This window comes from Grammomys surdaster, unplaced genomic scaffold, assembly GCF_004785775.1.
Source record: "Grammomys surdaster isolate TR1022 unplaced genomic scaffold, NIH_TR_1.0 130, whole genome shotgun sequence".
Lineage (NCBI taxonomy): Eukaryota > Metazoa > Chordata > Mammalia > Rodentia > Muridae > Grammomys > Grammomys surdaster.
The window spans coordinates 10,944,425-10,965,537 of record NW_021604588.1 but is presented as its reverse complement, the minus strand read 5'-3'; the positions used below and the strand labels follow the sequence as shown (position 1 = coordinate 10,965,537).

General features: G+C 48.5%; 1 protein-coding gene across 2 annotated transcripts in view; it reads left to right on the top strand.

Annotated features, from left to right (window-relative positions):
• Positions 1 to 21,113, top strand: part of Rcsd1 (RCSD domain containing 1) — a 58,679-nt gene that overhangs the window by 32,041 nt on the left and 5,525 nt on the right. The window contains exons 2-6 of one of the 2 annotated variants that reach the window (XM_028760095.1): positions 10,925 to 11,026; positions 12,339 to 12,428; positions 16,514 to 16,585; positions 18,636 to 18,839; positions 19,581 to 20,312. In XM_028760095.1, coding sequence (XP_028615928.1) covers positions 10,925 to 11,026; positions 12,339 to 12,428; positions 16,514 to 16,585; positions 18,636 to 18,839; positions 19,581 to 20,312 — 1,200 coding nt within the window. The remainder of the gene's footprint in view (positions 1 to 10,924; positions 11,027 to 12,338; positions 12,429 to 16,513; positions 16,586 to 18,635; positions 18,840 to 19,580; positions 20,313 to 21,113) is intronic. The other variant, XM_028760103.1, reaches the window with a different exon arrangement.

Here is a 21,113-nt window from a genome sequence, read left to right as displayed (position 1 = left end):
ATAGACGGGTTGGTTATTTGGGAGGTACTCAGGACGCTGTAGCGACTGGAATTACCAATGGGTTCTTCTGCCTGTGAACTGGGTCCACAACTCAGAGGGAAGATATTTTAAGGGACTTTCTCCTTCCCACATCACTCTTTGTGAGGCTCTCGACATTAGGGACTCCGGGACTCAGTACTTCTGTGGCCACCCCAAGCATGGGACATCCTGAGAACCCCTGATAAAACCCCCATTCCTGGCTGTGCTGGCTCCAGCCCACAGGGAGCCCGGAGGAGGCTGCTGTAACTGGAGAGGCAGCAGCTGACTGGCAGGCAAGCCTGGTCCTTGGGAAATCTGTTCTAATCTTAGAAGGTAGTGTCCACCTTTGGCTGTGGCAGGCAGGACAAATGTCACAGACCTCAGTTATACATATGCTGTCACCACTGTGGTCCCTAGAGAAGGGTTTTTGTGGGTCCCTCTAGGTAGCTGCCCAGAGAACTCCAGGCTGACAGTGGGAGGAACTCTCCAGAAGGTCACATATATTTGTAGAATTACCAGTGTGAGGGTAGCACAGGGCTGAGAGGAACACATTCTAGGAAGAGACAGAATGTATATTTACTTGTTGAGGAAGGTGAATGAATTGTCTAAGAATCTGGTGCACCTGACATTTTGACATTGGGACATGATGTTGCCATCTACAAAGTTCACAGTCAAGAATTGTACAAGTGAGTTAAAAAAAAAATTGTGTTTTGACTTTGTGTCAGAATGCACTGATAACCATCCTTAGCTGAATGTGGTCTGCGGTCCTTCATCTCCACCTGTCTGCAGGCTCTGCTGTCAGCTTGTAGAGCAAGCCAGGCTTAGGCTCCGGGTTCCTGACTCCCTCAGTCCCATGCTGGTGCTACTGGGTCTGTGTACTCTGTCCCAGCCTTTCTGAGTTCTCTTCCTATGGCACCTTCTCTAACTTCGTTTCCTTGGACCTGTCTCTCCCTGGGCCTGTCCCCTTTGTCAGTGACCCCCTTGCCTACCCAGAAGCCTCTTGCGGTTACCCTGCACCTCCTTACATACCCTCTTTCCTCCAGTCACCAGTTAGGATGTCCCTAGTCAAACCAGGAGCATCTGCTCTGCATCCCTGCACTCCTGCCGTCAGGACACCGTTGTCCCTGACCCCTCCACACAGGTGACGACAGCCCCTGTGCTCCCAGTCTCCGTCCATCATCAGGCCAGCCCATCCCACTGTGCTCATGGTGTGTCACTTGCAGGCTACACGGTCACTTGCTTCTGCTTCTCTCCATTGGTCCACCTCTTCTCTCCCCAACGCCTTTCACTCCTCTCTCTGAGACAAGGTCTTGGGTAGGCCAGGCTAGCTCTAAACTTGTGATGTAGCAGAGGACGACCCTAAACTTCTGATCTGCCTCCATCTGCCAAGAGCCAACTTCACAGGTGTGCATCCATACCCAGTTTTTTGTTTGTTTGTTTGTTTGTTGCTGTTGTTGTTATTGTTGTTGTTTGGGGGAGAGGAGTGTTCAAGACAGGATTTCTCAGTGTAATAATCCTGGATGTCCTGGAACTCACTTTGTAGAAAAGGCTGGCCTTGAACTCACAGAGATCTGCTTGCTCTTGCCTCCTAAACACTGGAATTGAAGGTGTATGTCACTATACCAGCTGGGTGGAGTCTTTCTAGGCTCCAGCCACTGACTCTGTCTTTCAGTCTGCTGTCTTCTCTACTTTAAAGATCTTGTGGTTACACACAAAACAGGGGCAATTCTGTTGTCTCAGATCTGGAGGCTGAGGCTCTGGCAGGTCATGTGACTTGGTCAGGGTTACCTAGCAAAAGGAAGCCCAAGACTATCCTCCCTCAATTTACTTGACAGCAGGCCTCTGAGAGCTCCTGCATTAGGAGGAAGGGACATGTATAAAATAACAGAAATGGTCAAACCCAGGGCAATGGATGAAGAGAGGATGCAGACAATGACAGCGTTTGTCATTTAGTGGGACTGCCTTCAAAGGGTCATAGCACATTCCCTCCAGATGCCCAACGTCCCCAAGACGAATACTGGATCGAAATGTCCAGTATTGTGGCTGGAGAGGTGGCTCAAAGATTAAGAGCCCAGACAGCCATGAGGCACAGTGGGGCACCGTTAATCCTCTGCTGTTTCTTGGAGCAAATTCCCTCTGTCCTTGAAGACCTTTAGGGTTTGGTACCTAATTTATAACCATCTCATCAGCTCCTTCCCCCCAGAAGCTGACTGAAAGAGGCTCCTCAGATACATCTGCAGCCACAAGGCATGCTGGGATCGGGAAGAGCCTATCCATGGGGGATGCAGAACGCAGGGGAGAAAAGTCAGCACAACAGAGTCAGTTTTCCTTCCCATTAGCTTCTCTATCTCAATTCAGTAGTCCCTTTAGGCTGGGTGTTAAGGATTTGCCATCTTCTTAAAGTAATAATTTGATTGAGATACAATCGACACACTATATAATTCACGTATTTAAAGTGGACAATTGGTGCTGGCAAGATGACTCGGTGGGCAGAGACTTCCAAGTCGGACAACCTGAGTTTAATCTCTGGGACTCACTTAGTGTATGTAGGGGGGGAGGGGAAAGAAATGACTCTGATCTCCAGGGTGCACACTATGACACTTGTGTGTGAGTGCACAAACACACACACACACAATTAGTAAATAAATGGATTTTTTAAATTAATGGGCAATTAGAACTGGCGTGTTGGCTCAAGCCTGTAGTCCCAGCACTTGGGAGGCTGAGGTAGAGGGATAGCTGTGAGTTTAGTACTAGCCTGTGCCACAGAGTGAGATCCTGTCTGAAAGCGAAATGAGGAGCACAGTGAATTGGTGTGGCTGTGTCACAGCTGACTCTTCCGTTCACGGCTAGTGGACATGAGCCTGGAGTTCTGATCCAAGGGCTGTGATTTGAGATCTACACATAGCTAGGGGTTGGGGGTGGTGTTTGTGGTTCCTGTGAAATTTTCCTGGGGATGGGAAGTGAGTTCAGAGATGGAGAAAGTGTCTGCCATGCACCCACCTTGGTGACAAAGTAGCCCAGTGGTTGGCAGGGTATGCCACACTCCTAATGGAGGAGTGCAGCATCTTAGCCTGCTGGGCCTTCTGTACCCCAGAGACAGTAGAAGCAAAGATTAGGCATAACTATGAACATCCCTCAGCCCATACAGGCAAGCTGCTAGCGCCATAACCTACACTCATCAGTAGGGAGCAATTATTGAACCCTTTCTACGTGTCAAATTCTATTCCAAACATTTTTTTACATAACTCATGAAATCCTGTCAGTCGCTCTATAACATAGTACTACTGTCTTCGTCCCCATTTTACAGATTGGGAAACCTGAGTCACGAAGTTTGGAAACCATTATATCCAATATGGCTGAAAGTTGACCTGACTAGGGGCATGGAAAGAGAGAAGAAAAGATAGACATGTATACCCAGAAAAGCTGGGGGCAGTTGGGTTGTGCATGCTCTGCTGGAATGACACCAACTACCCTTGCATCCCAGAACCTCACCATGCTTATTATGTACAGCACAGGGGTGGGAAGAGGATGTGCTGGTGGGAAGTGGTCTCCAGCTGTAACCTTCCAGGGTGAGGAACCTGCAGGTGTAGTTTTTTGCACACACTGGTCACTCTCTCATAAACACTCATATTGGGCCAGAAGTCTTTGCTCAGTCTGAGCCTGACCCAAATGGGAAAAGCTCTGCTAATTCCCTATGAGTCAGAGGCCTTGATCCTTGACATGGCTGCTCATTTACTTGGGACTCCACTGGCTCAGAACTTCACATCTGGGGCCACAGAACGGAATATGCAGAGCCAGCATTTGAACTCAGTCTGAAGCCAGACCTGCTCCCACACAAAGCATGGTAAAGTCACCCATGCGCCCCGCCTGCAACACAGGGCTCACTCCTAATCAAGTGGGGCTGTGTGGGTCTTAGTTTCTTGACATCCATGAAGAAGGGTAGTGTGGCCACCAGGCAGCTGGATATTACTAATCTTACTTACAAAACAGGAAACAAATGCTCAATAAAGTACTACTGGTCCACTTTCCATTGCTGTATTAACAAACACCCAGGCTAAAGCAACTTTTAAAGTGGGAAAGGTTTGTTTAGGTGTGTGATCTCTGAGGTTCCATGGCCAATCAGCCTTGCTGCTTTGGGCCTGTGGTAGCACACATACTACGTCACAGGGAGAGTGTACGGCAGAGGAGACTTGCTTGTCTCGTGGCAGCTAAGGTGCGAAGAGAGAGGAGAGGTCACAGGTCAGCGTCATAATACTTCCTGCTAGGACATGTCTCCAGTGACCTAATGCCCTAATGCTCGACCCAACTTCTCAAAGGCGTCACCCCCTCTCAATGGTAGGCTGGAAACCAAACCGCCAACACATGAGCCTTACACTTAAGATGTATCGGAAGCCCCTACCCTCCACACACGAGGCGCATCTAGAAGCCAGCATCCAACTCTGAATGCATTGCGTCATCTCTTGTCCCTGGGCCTTTGTAAGCCTAAATGCTTTCTTTCCCTACGCTTGTACCTCAGCTCACAGTTGGTTTTGATTTTGTTTTTTCAGAAGATGTAACTCCTAGGTTACATTGCTAAGCTCAAGCACGGCCGCGGCCTCCCTACTCGCTCTGTCACCCACCAGTGTCACATGGACATCCACCCGAACTCTAGCCCTGCTTGCTTACATTCCTGCCATTATACCTGATGGCCTCCACTTGGAGGCCTCCCCAGGGTCCCTGCCCTTAGACACCCAGGACTATGTCCCATAGTCACCCCCACTGGGATCAGAGGCTGCAATACCAAGTCCCAGATGAAATAGAAAGCCCAGAGTCCCCCCCCCGCCCCACCTATGCCTGCGGCTCCCGAGATGTGTGGGGTATTTTATGTGAGATTTCCCTCAGAGGGAGTTGCAGAGGCCAGGTTCCATTTTCATGTCCTCAAATCCTACAGGTGGGTAGTAGGTTGGAGGTAGTTGGAACTTTCTTGGTCTTGTGTGAAATAAATATGTGTTACCATGTACCCGTTTCTTTTCTTCTATTAAGTGGTGTTCGCCTCTACCTGGTGTTCCCCTAGAGCAGGTGTTCACAGCTTAAGGGCATCATTGGTTCTCACATTAAAATTTGACAGTCACCGGTGATGCTCAAGATTGAATGGATGACTCATCCACCAACCAGGATGAGGAAAACCACACTGTCTGTGTGGAACATTTGGGGGTTCTTGCCCCCCATTCACTTTAGTCGGGAAACCTTCTGGCATTGCCCTATCCCATTGGCAATCCACACTGATGTCTCCCCTGGAGTAACAGTGCCAATCCACCTTCGTGGATAAAGGCTAGCTCATGGCAGAGGAGACCAGCAGTACCCAACCTTTCATCTCTGCCCTCCCTGTCCTGAGTTTCCTCTGATTTGGTCCAGTCTTAGGGCTTCAAATGCCATCTCTACCTGGGTTTCCTGCCTTAGCTTCCTTCTTCTATCTCTAAACCTAGGTGTATATTCTCTCTCTCTCTCTCTCTCTCTCTCTCTCTCTCTCTCTCTCTCTCTCGTCTCAACAGGGTGACTATGAGACATTGCAAATTTTCATAATCAAGAAAGTACTGTTCCCTCCCCATCTGCCCCTCCCACTCTTTCTTCCACAACCAGTCTTCCTTAATCCAGAAGAAAGTATGTCAAGTGTCCCATTGTCCCAGGCGTTTGTTTATTCCATCTTGTCCCTCACATCTGCACATCCTCCATCAGTCACTCTCCTTTCTCCCCATCTCCTGGCTGCATGTCTGGTCCACTCTGCCTCCCTGGACCATGCCCTGCCAGCACCTGCCTTCGGTCTCTTTCCCATCCTCATCCGTCTTTCACATGTAGCTCCTTTATGAGTAACCACTCACTCCGAATGAACCCGCAACAGCTTGTTACAATGTATCCGTGTGGGGCTGGCCCCAGACTAACTCTGACCTACCCCTTACCTCCCACCTGACTCTGGTGCTCAAACTATCCCTGCTCACTTACCTCTGCTGTCTCTCATCCCGTTGCTGTTTGTGCTTTTGTGCAGGACACCTCCTCTCCCTGCCTGAGATTTAACCGATACTCCCTCTTCGGAGATATCTTTCCAAACCCTCATAGAAAGGTGACAGGCTTTGCCTCTGTCACATCCCTTAACAAATCACGTTGTTGTTGATCTATCTGTATCTTTGTTGCTGCTTTCTCTCACAGGAATATTCTGGAAGGGGGCAACCATTCTACCTTATTCACTGTTACACTCAGAGCCTGAGACACACCCTCTAGTGAAGGAGTAGGGCTAGTGGAGACTGGGGTGTGGGAAAAGCTGGTACACCAGAACCCAGGCGGCTCTCACACCCACACTTACTCACTTAACAGAAAGTTACTCTGCAGCTTCAGTCCAATTTTCTCCTCTAGAATAGGGAAGAATCACGCAGTGTGCCACCCACAGCTCTGAGGACAGAGCCTCTCACAGAGGCAGGCAGGATAAATGGACCTGCCTAGTCTGGTCCAGTAGCCTCTCCATCATCCTAGGATAGCAATAAAGGAAACAGTGGGATAAACGGAAGAGTTAGGAACAAAGAGAATGAACGCCCCAAGACTCTCTACTGAGCCTTCCCAAGTGATGGTAAAGCAGCTTTGTAACGGTTGGCTACTCTTCATGGAGACAGCACCTCCTTTCTGGAGGACCAAAGAAGCAAGCATCTTTTATTGCCTATGAAGCTCTGGACTCAGTGTTCTAAAGAGCAAGGAACCTTTTTATTGGCTGAGAGCAAAAGTCCCTTCACCCTCAGGCAGCCCCCTCTCGTTGCCATGCACTATCGGGCTTCCCATCATGCCTTGCTGCCCCAAACTGTGGCCCAGAGACTGTTAGGCACTTGGAGTTTGGAACAACTGAGAGGGTAGAGAAGCGAGAAAGAGCCAGGGAGGTAGCAGGCCCTTCCTCTGGCCCATACACAAAGGTTCTACTATGGTCAGCAGCCTCCAAACTATTACTCAGCATGGCAACAGTGTCCAGGAAGTTCCACACAGTCTAGACATAGGCTCCTCAGTTCTCAGAAAATCCCCCAGTCTTGGAAAAAAAAAAAAAACACCACAGGTGATTTTTCTCAGGCCTTGCTGAATCAGATCTTTTTTGTTTGTTTGTTTGTTTGTTTGTTTTGGGTTTTGTTTTTTAGTTTTTTGAGGCAGGGTTTCCCTGTGTAACCCTGACTCTCCTGGAACTCACTGTGTAGGTCAGACTGGCCTTGAACTCAGAGATCCTCCTGCTTCTACTTCCTGAGTACAGGGGTTAAAGTTGTACATCACCACTGCCCAGTATGTCAGACTTTCATACAAGTGTGGTCTCAAAGGTAGTTGGCAGAGCCAGGCTTACATGGTGGCAGAAAAGCTATAACAAACAAGATCCAGGCCCAAGATGTGGAGTTTGGGGTTGCTACCAAGGGGTCCACAGGATGAGTTAGGGTGTTGGTGACTGTCGGAACAGGTGCCCAGGTCCTACCCTGGCAGGTAGGGCTGGATGAGAAAGGAACGAAGGACCGAAGCTCTGATGGGCACATTCTACATGTCAGTCCCAGTGCTAAGTACTTTATGAACCAGAAGGAAAAAGGGAAAAAGATTTTTATCCAAGGATGTTGACGGTCTTGGGAATGTCTAAAAGGAGACAGAGATGCTGAAGTCTTTCTTAAAACCAAGAATATATGGGCTACAGATGTGTTGCTCAGATGCTTGGGTGCTTGCCTAGCATCCACAACGCCCCGGGTTCAATTCCCAGTGCCAGATACAACTGAGCCTCTTGGTGGGTGTAAGTAAATCTCAGCACTTGGGGGAGAGGAAGCAAAAAGTTTAAGGTTGTCCTCAGCTTCACAGTGTATTTGAGATCTCGGTTTGCATAAAAAATCTCCTGGTGCAGGGATACAGAACAGGAGATAAGGAGAATGTGGCCACTCCAGCCTAAGATGGGCTTGTAAGCTGTTGCCCCCACTGAAGATGCTTTGTGGCTGAAACCACAATGCAAAGATGGAGATGGAGTCTCACATGGGCTGGGCCACCAGCCTGAGGACCATGCTTGTCCACTAGCACATAACAGCCCTTGATAGTTCTTAAAGCACCTTCACGGGATATGTTACTTAACCTTTGCTGAGTGTCAGGGTCAAATAGTCCATGGTTAATTCTATTTTGTTTCTTCTGTGTGGCCCTGGCTAACTGATGTGCATCTCCGGGCTGCAGTGTTTTCTGTGTGCAGTAAGCAATCATCTTTCAATATTCTGAAATTTAGGAGAGGAGGTATTTTGGAGACAGGGTGGGGGCGAGAAGTCTTGCCAGCTAAAGAAAACTCATTACCTAGGGAGCCTTAAGAAAACAAACTGTATTAGAATCGTTTTTTCTCACCTGACTTGTAAGCCCTAAGTGCTTCCAGAAGCCTTATGTTCCCTGCTGCTGAGCCCCTTTGCCAAGCACAGTCTCGAGACAGGGAAGTTCTGGTGTTTTTGATCCCTCTATAGCTCTATTTTTAACTGGAATGTCTCTCCCTGCTCCGCCAGCCATCGGCACCCGGGAAGCTGGGGTAGAGCGCACAGTCAGCAGGGCTGGAGCAATAAATAGTGGTGGACAGAGGCCATGCTGGTATGTGGCAGGAAGCTAGACAGATGAACAGAATGATCACACTGTATCTTTGCCAAGGTTAGCTCAATTCACCATGCTCTGTCCCTCAAGCCTTTCTGATGCTCCAGCACAGTGGGACATGGGTCTCTGACCAGTATTCAGGCAGCCAGTGGGTCAGTCAGACAGGGGTCAATCCTGAGCCCATTCAGCAGCCTCTTGGGATGGAGCATCCGGTTTCCAGTGCCTTCCCTGATAAGTGGGAGACATCTGGCATCTTGAATAGAGGCGAATCATTTGGAATCCTCCTTGAAATCAACCTTGGTGTTTAGACTGGAGTGGGCATGAACCTGAGGAACACAGTTGACAGGAACAAGGTGGCCCCAGAGCTGCCTTTCACATCCAGCCTGAGGCTCCGTCCAGTCTTGCCTGCCTCTGCACAAATTTCCTTTCCAACCAGCTGTGTGCTCTCCACTTGGTTGCCAGGAGATGGCAGGGGCCAAATCAAGAAACTCAGAGACACTTTTAGTACCCGAAGGAGGGCCGTGGATATGTCTGCACACAGGGGACATGTGGTACAGAGATGCACACTTACTGCTGAAGCAGGGCATGAAACCCATGCAGAGGCAAACAGGGACTTCTTAAACTGCTGCTCAAGGGCAGCAGCCCCACCCAGAACAGAGGGAATGTGATAAAGTTCTCTATGTTTTTTTTAATAAAAAAAATCACATTAGAAAAAAAGTGACAAAAAAGCAGAAGCCAAATAGCTCCAGAACTGAATACATAAGACCAAGAAGAGGGGCCTGCAAGATGGCTCAGCAGGTAAAGGTGATTGCTACCAAGTCTGATGACCAGAGTTCAATTCCTGTAATCCACTGGTGGAAGACCTGACTCCTGCAAGTAGCGAACAGGATGAGAAGGGGGCCGCTGGGACTCAACCAGAGACTCACTCCTCCTCTCTCATTGCTTCAGCAGTAGGCAGTGCTGATGTGTCTCTCATTAGGCCGTTCTGAGTCTGATGACTGACAAAACTCAGACCAAATGGCAGCGGGGTTAGGAAGTGGGGAGTGGGGATGGGGTGTGGAAGTGGAGAAGGAACAGGGTAGTTATTATGACTGCCTGTGGGTCCAGGTCTACAAGTTGTTCTCTGGCCCACACAAACACACACAGATACACACACACACACACACATTTTAAATGTAAAAATAATAATAAAAACCCAGAAGAATCTGGGTATGGTGGTACACACCTAAAATCCTAACACTTGAGGAAGGAAAGGAAGGAGGGTCATAAGTTCAAGGTCAGCTTAGTTTACAGAACAAGACCCTGCATCAAAGAGAGGGACAGAGAGAAAGAGAGACAGAGAGAGGGAGAGACAGACACAGAGAGAGAGAGAAAGAGACAGAGAGAGACCCTGATACCCTCTGTGTCACAGTGACAAGTGACACATGGGATAGACTACATCCTTCAAGCATCTTGGCCTGAAGCATCAATAAGTTTATTGACCAGAACTGGAGGCTGGACCACAGCCAATCATCAAGACAGGACAGCAACCCTGCTCCTTGCACCTGCCCTGCCATTATAATATAGTCAGTCACCAAACTCAGATCACCCTAAGGAGAGACACTGGCATCTCCCTGCCAAGGCTCAGACTGCTGAAGAAATGAAAGGTAGAATGAGTCTCTGGTGGGTCCCAGCAGTCCACTCTTCATCCTGTGTGCTACGGCCTCCCAGTCATTCACTAATGTAATAAATGGTCACTATTGCCCAAGGCAGTCGGTTAAGTAGCGAAAACAAAATCACATACATTTGGATGGGAAAATTCTAGAAAGAGCAAATGCCCTCTCCGTTTCCTACAAAGACCCTGACTCTGACGGCATTTTGCATCCCCACTGCATCCCCATTTTTCAGAGTCATTAAGCAGGAAGGGGGTTTGCAAGCTATTGTTGATACTTCCCATGTCTAAGGGGTCTTTGCAGAGTGAGAGACCTTGTCCTGACTGCCTCCAGTCATCCCTCAGTTCCTGTCTAGGACAAGCCCATGTTTTATTTGTCTCCTTGGGTACACTCAGAACCCCAATACATTGTAGCTACTCACTAAATGTGGGTGACTGAATAATTTGTGTGTGTGTGTGTGTGTTTGTGTGTGTGTGTGTGTGTGTGAGAAGAAGAAGAAGAAGAAATAGTAGTTGTTTTTAATCTTGAATATGGAAGCTAGTTGCAAAATACTGTTAAAAATATCTCGTCATAGAATTCCTGGGACCACAAAACAGGTGCCTTTCCTAGCACCCCATGTGACCTGCCTGATTACCATTTATGTCTCCTTTGTTTGCCAGGAAAGACCCTCAGAGACCAACTCCAATGTTGACAGCTCAGCGCAGCCTTCGGTGGCCCAGCTGGCTGGGCTGTTTCGGGAGCAAGCAGCTGTGGCCAGGGAGGTGAGTCTGGGTGCTTGGTGCATCCTCTTCAGGGAGAGGACTGGAGGAAAGAGAAGCCTCTCAGTCCCTGAGGAGAAAGAGGGCTGAGGGAGCCTTGGCAATTACCAAATTAGGAAGAGAAGCCAGAGAGGGTCCCTCTGAATGTGGAGAATTTGCTGTAGCTTAGGCAGAGTCTTTCCCTCCTGGAGTGAGGCTCCCACTGTGGCGACGAGTGACAGCCAGACAGTGTGGATTCCCTTTCGTCTTGATCTTCCACTGATACAGATGGGCAGTGTTCCCCTTTCCCCAGCCTGGACTGGTTCACAGTAAAGAAGTCCCCACACACCCAGCTTCTGCTTCTAGCCTAGGAAGCAGGAGAGTGGCAAGACCCACATTAGATCTGGAACTGAGAATTTGGAAGGAAACACATTCCATTAAAAAAAAAAAAAACAGGAATGTGGTGGGGGGGAAGGGACCCAGGACTAGGCGATTCTAGAAGGATCCTGCTGAAGAAAATGTTGTTGTTGTTGTTTAAAGTGTCATGCTTTTGGACAGTTGTACTGGATTGTGACATGTAGTGGGTGGCTTCCATTAGAAGCAGGCTGAGGGGAGCAGGTGCACACTAGTGTTAAAGGAAGAAGAACCAAGAGTTCAAGTTCAGCCAGAGATGGATGAGACACAGCTCTAATCCCAGCACTTAGGAGGCAGAGGCAGGAGGATCTCTGATTGGAGGTCTGGTCTACAGAGTGAGTTCCAGGATAACCAGGGCTACAGAGAACCCTGTCTCAAAAAACAAACAAACAAACAAAAAAAGAAAACAAACAAACAAAACAACAACAAAAAAAGAGAGGAGAGACAGAGAGAGTTAGTTATTAATTAGTTAGTTAGTTAATTAGTTAGTTAGTTCAAGATCACCTTCAGTTCCATGAGGACTTGTTCTTTTAGGTACGTGATTTTGCACTTGTGTTTTAAAAGTGACCCATGATGTCTAGAGAGGAATGCTCTAAAGGACAAAAGAGATGGCATTGATCTAAGGGTCTAGTTCTGCTTCTCAGCCAAAAGGCAAAATTTGAAAGTCATTTGGCAAGCTTGGCTCAGACTTGGGGCTCGAGTACAAGAGGACGGTATTGCTGAACAGACAGGAGAGGGGATCCCAGGTTGCCGATGCACAGCGGAAGGACAGCCCCTCAGACAGTCAGGTCCCTCCATTCTTTCCTCCTCTAGACATCCCTAACCACTCCTAACACTGGTTTCTGAGCCTTCCTCCTCCTCCCTATCGCCTGATTCACCGCCTCTCTTTTTCTCTCTGTGTCGTCTGTCACTCTCCCTCTAGACACCAGCCAGTAAGCCAACAAGAAGGAAACCGCCCTGCTCCCTCCCCCTGTTCCCCCCCAAGGTAGAGCTGGGCCAGAACGGTGAGGAGGTAAGTGCCGCCCTGGGTGCTCAGCTGCCGCCTGTGGGGTTTCATCCTTCTTGCAGGAAAGAGTTACATGCATCACAGTTTTAGGCCTCCACAAGGGGTCGCTTCACCTAGGGTACAAGAATGAATCTCTCTTAATACCCCCTGCATCTTTTACTGTGGAGACTAGCTTTCCTTTAAGCCTTCTTAAAGATCGGTCAAGGACCAGATCCATTTTTCAGTCCCCAAGTCTAAGGGTGTAAGAAGAGGTGTAGAAGGGTCCTCAAGGAGAGAAGCTATGCCCTCAGAGGCAGAGCTACAGTACAAGAGAAGTTCACGGCCTCTCCATATCCTTTGAAAAGGCTGGCCATTGTTCTGGATCTCTGGAAGAAAACCAGAGCACACAGGAGGCCTCCTGGCTCTTGGATATAAATAGCCAGTGCTGCCAACATAATGAAGGCTCTGCTGTTATAGATCATAGCCAGTAATAGAGTCCCAGCCTTCATGCTGCCCAGACTTATTTATCTAATTGTAGCTGTTAGAGTGGCTGCTGCAGGCCCCAACCCAGCAGCCCGTGAACCTTCGCTGTGGTCACGGTCGTGGTCCTGCCAGAAACCAATTTGCATGTTGTCTTCAGGCCGGAGAGGCCAAACCCAAAATAGAGCAAGCAACCCAAACAGCTCAGCTCCCAAATCCCACCTCAACCCCTTCTTTTTCCCTTCCCTTCTTTCCAGGGACCAGCATCCTGATAAAAGACACCAAACCCCCCTGTGAACTTAGGACATTTTGTCCCCTACAAAGTGAAACGGTTGATGTAGATGAATATTTTTCAAACCTTTCGTCAGCCCAAGGCTCACAAGCAGAAGTGCATCAAAAACCAGAGAACCTGGGTCAGCAAGATGGCTCAGCTGGTAAAGGCAATGACCTGAATTCCGTCCTTAGTAACCACATGGTAAAAGGAAAGGACCCACTCTCAAGTTGTTCTCTGATCTCTACACACATGCAGTGACACATGTGCAACACACACACACACTAAACAAACAAACAAATTAATAATAGATAAGTGCCATTAAAGAGCAATGAATTTGGTGTTTGGAATATGTCTCAGTGGTTAAGAGCACTGGCTGTTGTTTCAGCAGACCTGGGTTCAATTCCCAGTACCCACATGATGGTTCACAACCATCTGTTACTCCAGTGCCAGGGGATCTGATGTCTTCCTTTAACCTCTCTGGGAACCAAGATACCCATGGTGCACAGTTACATACAGGCAAGGCATCTGTATGCATAAAAAATTTTTTCAGTTAAAAATAAATTCTAAAACATTTAAAGGGTCAAGAACTCATAGCTACCCTCCGTCAAGTAGGTACAGAGTCCTGGGTCCACCTGTTCTGGGAATAACTCCCCTCCACTGAACAAGGGTAGTCTCGTGAGGTGAGAAATCTCAAGAGCTGAGTTCAAGGAACTCTGTGTTTTTGCTGGGTCCCCTCAAGTGCTGACACCATGATGGAGTGGCTTCGTGGGATTCCCAGCCAAGGCTACAACCAGCAACTTCTCTTTTACAGAGGGTCAACTTCTCCTTGTAAGCTCTTCCCTGCTGAGCTTGGCATCTCTGCTGTGGTACAATGGGTTGTGGCTGTGGCCATCGGAGCTGTCCCCTGATAACCTAGGCTTGCCCCAAGAGGATTCATTGCTCCACACTAATTCCTTATTTGTAAAAAAGAGGACCAGAACATCAGTAGAGAGAGAGAGTGGGGACTGGATGGAGAAGCTTTGCTCATGGGAATAAAAGCAGATGGAGTGGGTCGGGTCTGTAGTGACTGGATTATACAGCTTCATTCCATGGACTTTATGAGAATATAAAGTCAGAGCTTTCCTTGAAAAGTAACAAGTAACGAGTAACAGCCAAGGGGTTAGATTGAAAATCATCTAGAGTGAGATATACTACATCTTCATGACAACATTGCCCCCCAGGGTCAGTGACTTTCTTTTTTCCTTGAAATTTACAGAGTAGGGTACCACGGAACACAGCAGTGATCCCAGCACTTCACAGAGTGTCACAAAAGAATTGCTAATTCAAGATCGTACTGATCTGTATAACAAGCTCCAGGCCAGGATGTCACAATGAGACCTCTGTCAGAGAGAGAGGGCGCAGTTCACCTGGCAGGGCGGAATGGAGGTGTTACAGGCCTCTGTCGTGCGTACAGCCTGCAGGAGCACTAACATCCCTCCGGCATGTTGCTTATGCACAGGGATGAGTAGGATGGCTGGCACTCCTATACCTTCTAGATGTGGGGTCAGCCCCCAGAATTTCTCCTACTGACTACAGGCAAAGTGATAAGTTACCTTTCCTGGGAGAACCAGATGACAGGGTGTTGGTAGGACATGAATACCTCTCCATCTGAAAGTATCAGGTCAACAACTTATAGACATCATAATACATTATTGGGATATTGTAGCAGTACAATAAACATAAAATGTATGAATACCAAGCTGGTTTATCTCCACTGTCCCATCACTGGCCAGGCGCCTGTGGTTAAATTATAAACTAAATGCTGCCATCTGCTGCCCATGGTGTGAACTGCATTAACGGTAGTACAGAATTCATTCTGCTTTGTAGTCAAACAAAGTCCGACATCCGCAGTCCGACATCGGCTAGGTCTCTAGCACTAAAGTTAAGAGATCCTGTTTGTCGAATTTCCACTGTCTTCAAAAGCAGTTTGAAGAGTTTATAATATTACCTAAAATGAGCTTTGGTAGCAAAATGTTTGCTGTAGTTTATGAAACTATAAGTTCCCAAGCCTAATTCCTTAGTGAAGCCCAGAAACTAAGAACCTCCCAGTTGGTACAAAAGGATCTTGACACTCACTAGAGACAAACAGCTCCATGATTGGCTGCCTCAGTAATGTGTCTGCCGATGGAGACTCACAGTGGCAGAGGCAACCTAGAGCTTCAAGGGAAGCCCTCAGCATCCTTTGCCTTAGCCACCACATCTTGTCAGGACAGGCATCTGTCTGGTCACCAAAGTTGGAATCAGAAGGAGGCTGGTCTCTGCATTCCAGTCATTGACTGCCCCACTGCAGCATGCTCTCCCTCGACACCGGCAGCCGAGAAGGCAACGGAGGATCAGTCGAGTCGGTCTCTCTTCTTCTCCAACCATAATATAACCAGATGTCCCAGAACATTACCCAGAGATCAGCAGTGTTTATCTTCTTACGGCTCCCATACACTCATCTGTGGAAACAGGGGTGGGTGGGGCCCAAACTATTGAAGAAATCCTTCCTGTGCTTGGTTTTTATCTATCAACGTGAAAGGCATCTTCTGTTTCTTTACTGTCATGTAACCACCATACAGCTGTTGTCATTCTTGCATAGTAGAGGGAATTTAGAATAAAACAAGGAGCCAGTCTTTTTATAAGTATGTAATTATGGAGACAGGAATGATTCCTGGTGTACACCGATCACAAAAGTAATTAGCAGAGTATTTATGGTAGAGATAGCAGCCTCTGACTGTTATGAGAAGAGACTAAATCACCCTCATTTTCATATAACTAACACAATACATGGTGGGACCGGAGATATTTAGCACGTACATCTGCCTGTTTGAATGAGTATTCTGTGTTTAGGGAAATTCTGGCATATGAACCATGCTGTTGGTGGAATTTTCCAAAATATTAATCCAATGGTGGGGTTTTAATAATACCTCTGTCTGACTTCATTCCCAGCCTCTGATTTATTGTTTTGTTTGTGACAAGAGAGTGAATGACCGTTTTGCCTTTGGTCTGTGAAATTCCCTCCAATTGTTGACTTGCCTTGCAGAAGGCCGTGAGGTGAAGGCCTTGATCCCCACAGATGTAGGCTTTCCTCCTAATGACAATGAAGTCATTCTTCCTGGGATGGGAGGGTTCCTGTGATATGAATGCCTGCCCTGACTTCTCGGTTCAAACTCGAGTGGTCTTACTTGTGGTGAGGTGAGGGGGTGGGAATGAACAGAAAGCCTGTCTCTTCCAGGCCTGAGGTAAGTAGCACAGCACCAAAGCGGTGATGGCTTAATAACCCATCCTCCCTCCTCTCTCTGACTCACTTGGTTGTTTTGATCTGTCTGTCCTGTAGAAATCACCATCCAACACCAGTCACCCACCTAAAATCAAGGTGAAGAGCTCGCCTCTGATTGAGAAGCTTCAGGTAAGTGCAGACTGTATCTTGCCTCACACACACTCCTGTGATGTGTGCAGTCCTTCCCCTTCCCTCCTGTCATCGTATGCCACTTAAAAACAAAAAACATAGCCTGGGCTAACAGTGCTGCTTCTCGGCTTGTGCATTTTCTATATTTAACTCTTCTCATGATCCAGTCTTGTTTGTTTTGTACATTTGTCCTTAAGACCACATTAAATAATGACTACCTTCCTAAACATCATGCTTTGTGGTCTGGGGTGCTATCAACCTTCGGGGATTCTCAAGGTCATCAGCCTGGCCTGAGGGGAGTACTGGGGGAGACATTGTGAGTATGAGGTATTAGCCAAGCAATGCATGAGAGTAACCAGAAATCATCTGTAAAAGACTGTGGAGGTCAGGCTAAACGTTGGAACAAACAGAAGACCTGAGATTCAGAAAGGGTATTTCGATCTGCTAAAGATCATACGACAGCTATTAAGAGAAAGATCCTGTATCTGGAGTTGGGTGTGTGGGACTTTCTGTCACTCCATCTGCCTCTCTTGCCTGGTCCCTTTTCTGGGAGGTCCTACATCTGACCTGCCCAGTTAGATCAGGAAGATTCAACTGTGCGGGTTTGGAATTACAGAGAGCAGGAGCAAGAGGTGTGCCCCTAGATGGCGCTAAAACTCTGTGGACTGGTGCTGTAGTGGCCAGAGTGCTTGCTTAGTGTGCAGAAAACCCAATTCAATTCAAAGTTCAATTCCTAGCACTTGAAAAAACTTGAGCATGGTGGAACAAGCCTGCAGTCCCAGCACTCTAAAGGTAGATGAAGGAGCCTCAGAAGTTTAGTCATTCCCGGTTACATAGTGAGTTGAAGGCCAACCTGGGCTCCGTGAGACCCTGTCTGGGCTGTTCATACATAATCCCTCCTTAACCTTCTTCCTGCTCTGTTATCTGTAAGGTTGATTGGGGGCTCCCATCTGTTCCCCCCTCCAAATCTGTAGGTTTCTTAGGCTTTAGTTACCTTCGAGTGACTCTTCCTTTGGTCTTTGGTTCCCCTTCATATCCATGTTCATCCGGTTTCACCTGTATTGTGCTGACTGGAGGGCAAACACCCTGAAGACTGCCATATATACCCCTGTGCTGTCTCCAAAGACAGAACTCTACCTGGAGGCTCGAGGGACAAGCGGACCTGCCATAAGCCTCAGGCAATTTAAGCCACCTTCCTAGTGTGTGCCAGGAAACCCACACTAGCCATGTACAGTCGCTGTAGAGGCAATAGCTGCACACAGCAGATACTGACAAGCAGCAAATGCTACTGGCTAACGGCAAGATGACATGGGTGCCAACTACCGCAAGAGCCTGAGAGCTACCGGGAGGTGGGGGCACGTGCTTTTGATCTCAGCACTCGGAAGGAAGAGACAGGCGGATCTCTGTGAGTTGGAGGCCAGCCTGGTTGATAGATCAAGTTCTAGGATAGCCAGGGCTACATAGAGAAACCCTGTCCCAAGAAACAAACAAATAAACAAACAAAAAAGGAACCTGGGAGTTGAAGGTACTGCCAACAATTACTCGTTGGACTACTGTGAACACTACTTGGAGCTGTTCCACTCCTCTTCCTCCTCTTCTTCCTCTTCCTCCTCCTCTGTCATCGCCACCACCACCACCACCATCATCATCATCATCATCATCATCATCATCATCAAATAGGGGCTTACTCTGTAGCCCCAGCTGGCCTAAACCTCCCAGACTGAACTCATAGAGATCTGCCTGCCTCTGCCTTCTGAGTGCTGGGATTAAAGGCATACACCACTATGCCAGGCCAGGGCTGTTCCACTCTTGTTGGGGAGTGTCTATATTGAATACATTTCATCAGGACCTGAGCATCCAAGAAGGCAGCCTACTGTGAGCCAGGTAGTGGGTATGGGTAGGCCATGCTTCCAGAACAGCCATAGATAAGGGACAGCGGATAATTGGTTGGGGAGATGCACACAAAGCTTCCTGTTAACTATCCTCAAGCAGCGGTGAAGCCAGTGACCTCACACAGCGGAAGCCCTCATCGTCTCCCCTTTCTCCACAGGCCAACTTAGCCTTTGACCCGGCAGCTCTCCTGCCTGGGGCTTCACCCAAAAGTCCTGGACTCAAGGCCATTGTGTCACCATTTCACAGTCCCCCTTCCACACCCAGTAGCCCTGGTATCCGATCTCACTCAGGCGAGGCAGAAGAGGTGCCTGTGAGTTTTGACCAGCCTCCGGAAGGAACTCACCTGCCCTCTTATAATAAGGTAAGTTACTGCTCCCCTGTACTGTGCTGTGCCGAGGAAACTTTATACTGTGTGTTCAAACTTTAGACTATTGTAAAAAGACATTACCTGCAGTGTTTGGGGGCCATTCTCATAGAACCTGGAGATGACCATTGACTAAACTGCCTGCCTGCCAGCTACAAGAATCTGCTGTCTCAAAATGCCAGCTGCAGGGATGCGCACTCGCAAAGGTTGCCTTCCTTGTTTTTCACATGGGTGCCGATGACCCAAACTCAGATGCTCATTCTTGCTCAGCAAACACTTTGCTCACTGAACTGTCTCCGCACTTTGTCGACAGAAGGAGAGCATTTCCATCTTTCTGAGACAAAAATCTGCAGCTCACCAAGTAGTTCTACAAACCTCTCTAATGAGGTTCTCAACCTTCCTAAGGCAGTGACCCTTCAATACAGTTGGTGACCCCCCAACCGTAACACTATTTTGTTGCTGCTTCATAACCTCAAATTTACTACTGTTAGGAATCACACTGTAAATATCTGATATGCAATCCCTGTGGGGGTTGTGACCCTCAGGTTGAGAACCACTGCCCTAGATTCTGATTTATAATGAACAGCAAAGAACTTTACATCCTCCTAGGAAACTAAACAAGCCTGTAGTGGGTTGGTTGTTGTTGGTGGTTGGTTGTCTTTTGGGGGGAGGTGTTTTTTTTTCCAGCGTGCATAGTCCTCCTCTTGGCCTTTTTAATTTTTTCATATTTTCTTCCAGGTGCGGACTAGAGGCTCAATAAAAAGACGTCCCCCCTCAAGACGATTCCGAAGGTCTCAGTCGGACTGTGGGGACCTTAGAGATTACAGGGGTGTGGAGCCATCTCAGGAAAACGGTGCCAGGGAAGAAAATGGGGACGATGTGTTTCCTAACAAGAGCAAGGACCCCGGGTCTCCCCAACCCAACCAGGAGGCCATGGGAGACGGTGTAGAGGGAACCCCGCGGTCTGCAGAAAAGCCACGGGAAAGGAACACGTACAACAGCATAGGGAAGCCAGAGGAGCTTGTCGGGACCTCAGAGGAGGCAAAAGCTGGAGAGAAGGCTGGACAGAATCCAGATACAGCTAGTCAGGGCCATCCAGAGGTCCAGGAGCCATTGCAAACCAGCAGCCCAGAGGCTGAGAGTGGGTGTGGAAGCCCACGGGAAGACACCACCCCCGGAGAGCATACAGACACTGGGAAGGCCACTGAAGGGATGGCCTCTGAGGAGAGGGTAGATGATGAAGAAGACAGGCTCGGACAGAAAAGCCCAGATGCAAATATACCCGAGGAGGGAGAGGTCAGGGAGAAAGCTCCCCAAACTTCTTCTGGAAAAGCAGAAGGTACCACTGTCCCGGAGCTGGATACAAAGCAAAAGGAGGAGGCGCCTCTGGAGCCAAGCTGCAGCCCAGGGGCTGACCATGCTGCAGAAGAGACCACCAACGAGATCCAGAATGAGAAAGCAGTCTCCACGGTAGGTGGCCTTGATGGTTCACACGGTATCAGGACCCTATCAGCTCTGTATGCAGAAACAAAGTCACCAGCCCCCTCCCCCTCCCACCTCCTACCCCTTGCTGACTGAGGAGAGACTACCTGTCTCTGTTGTGAATGCAAGAAAGGAAAGTGTGTCCTGGCCTGCTTCTAGCTGACTACCTTCTGGGTATGCATTCAGTAAGCCAGGCTTGAAAACAACCCAGTAACGGGCGTTGGCAATGTGGGCTGAAGCGGGGCAGGGTGCTGGTGTTGGGGTCCTGAAGTCTGTGTGTAGAGAGTGGGGGAAGGGCATCAGGGACACTTTCAAGCCCAGGTGGTCTCAGAGTTGTGTCTTTAGAGGAGGCTCTGCACGATAGCCACTCAGTCACAGGCATCTAAGTAGGGAGGCAGTACAGTCTCTAACCTTCTGTCTAGCCACATTTGCTGGACCTTACCCACCACCTGTTTGTCCCAACTAGCTCCCAGAAAGTCCCCTTAAATTCACCTGTCTGCTTTAGGGGAATCCCTTGGAAGTTCCCCAAGGACAACTTGGTGTCCCTCCCCAGCCTGTTCCTGACAGTGTCCTTAGCCCTGTCATCTTTATGTTCTCCTTTCCCGTCTTGTCGGTCACTCACTAAGCCACTATGAGCTCCTACTACGGCAGTCTCTTGTTGTCTGCCTTCCTACCATCCTTGACAGGGGTCATTCTTTACACAGTAACCAAGGGGTGTGTAGACTGATGGGTAGCTGGCTGGCTGGGTAGACTGATGGGTAGCTGGCTGGCTGGGTAGACTGATGGGTA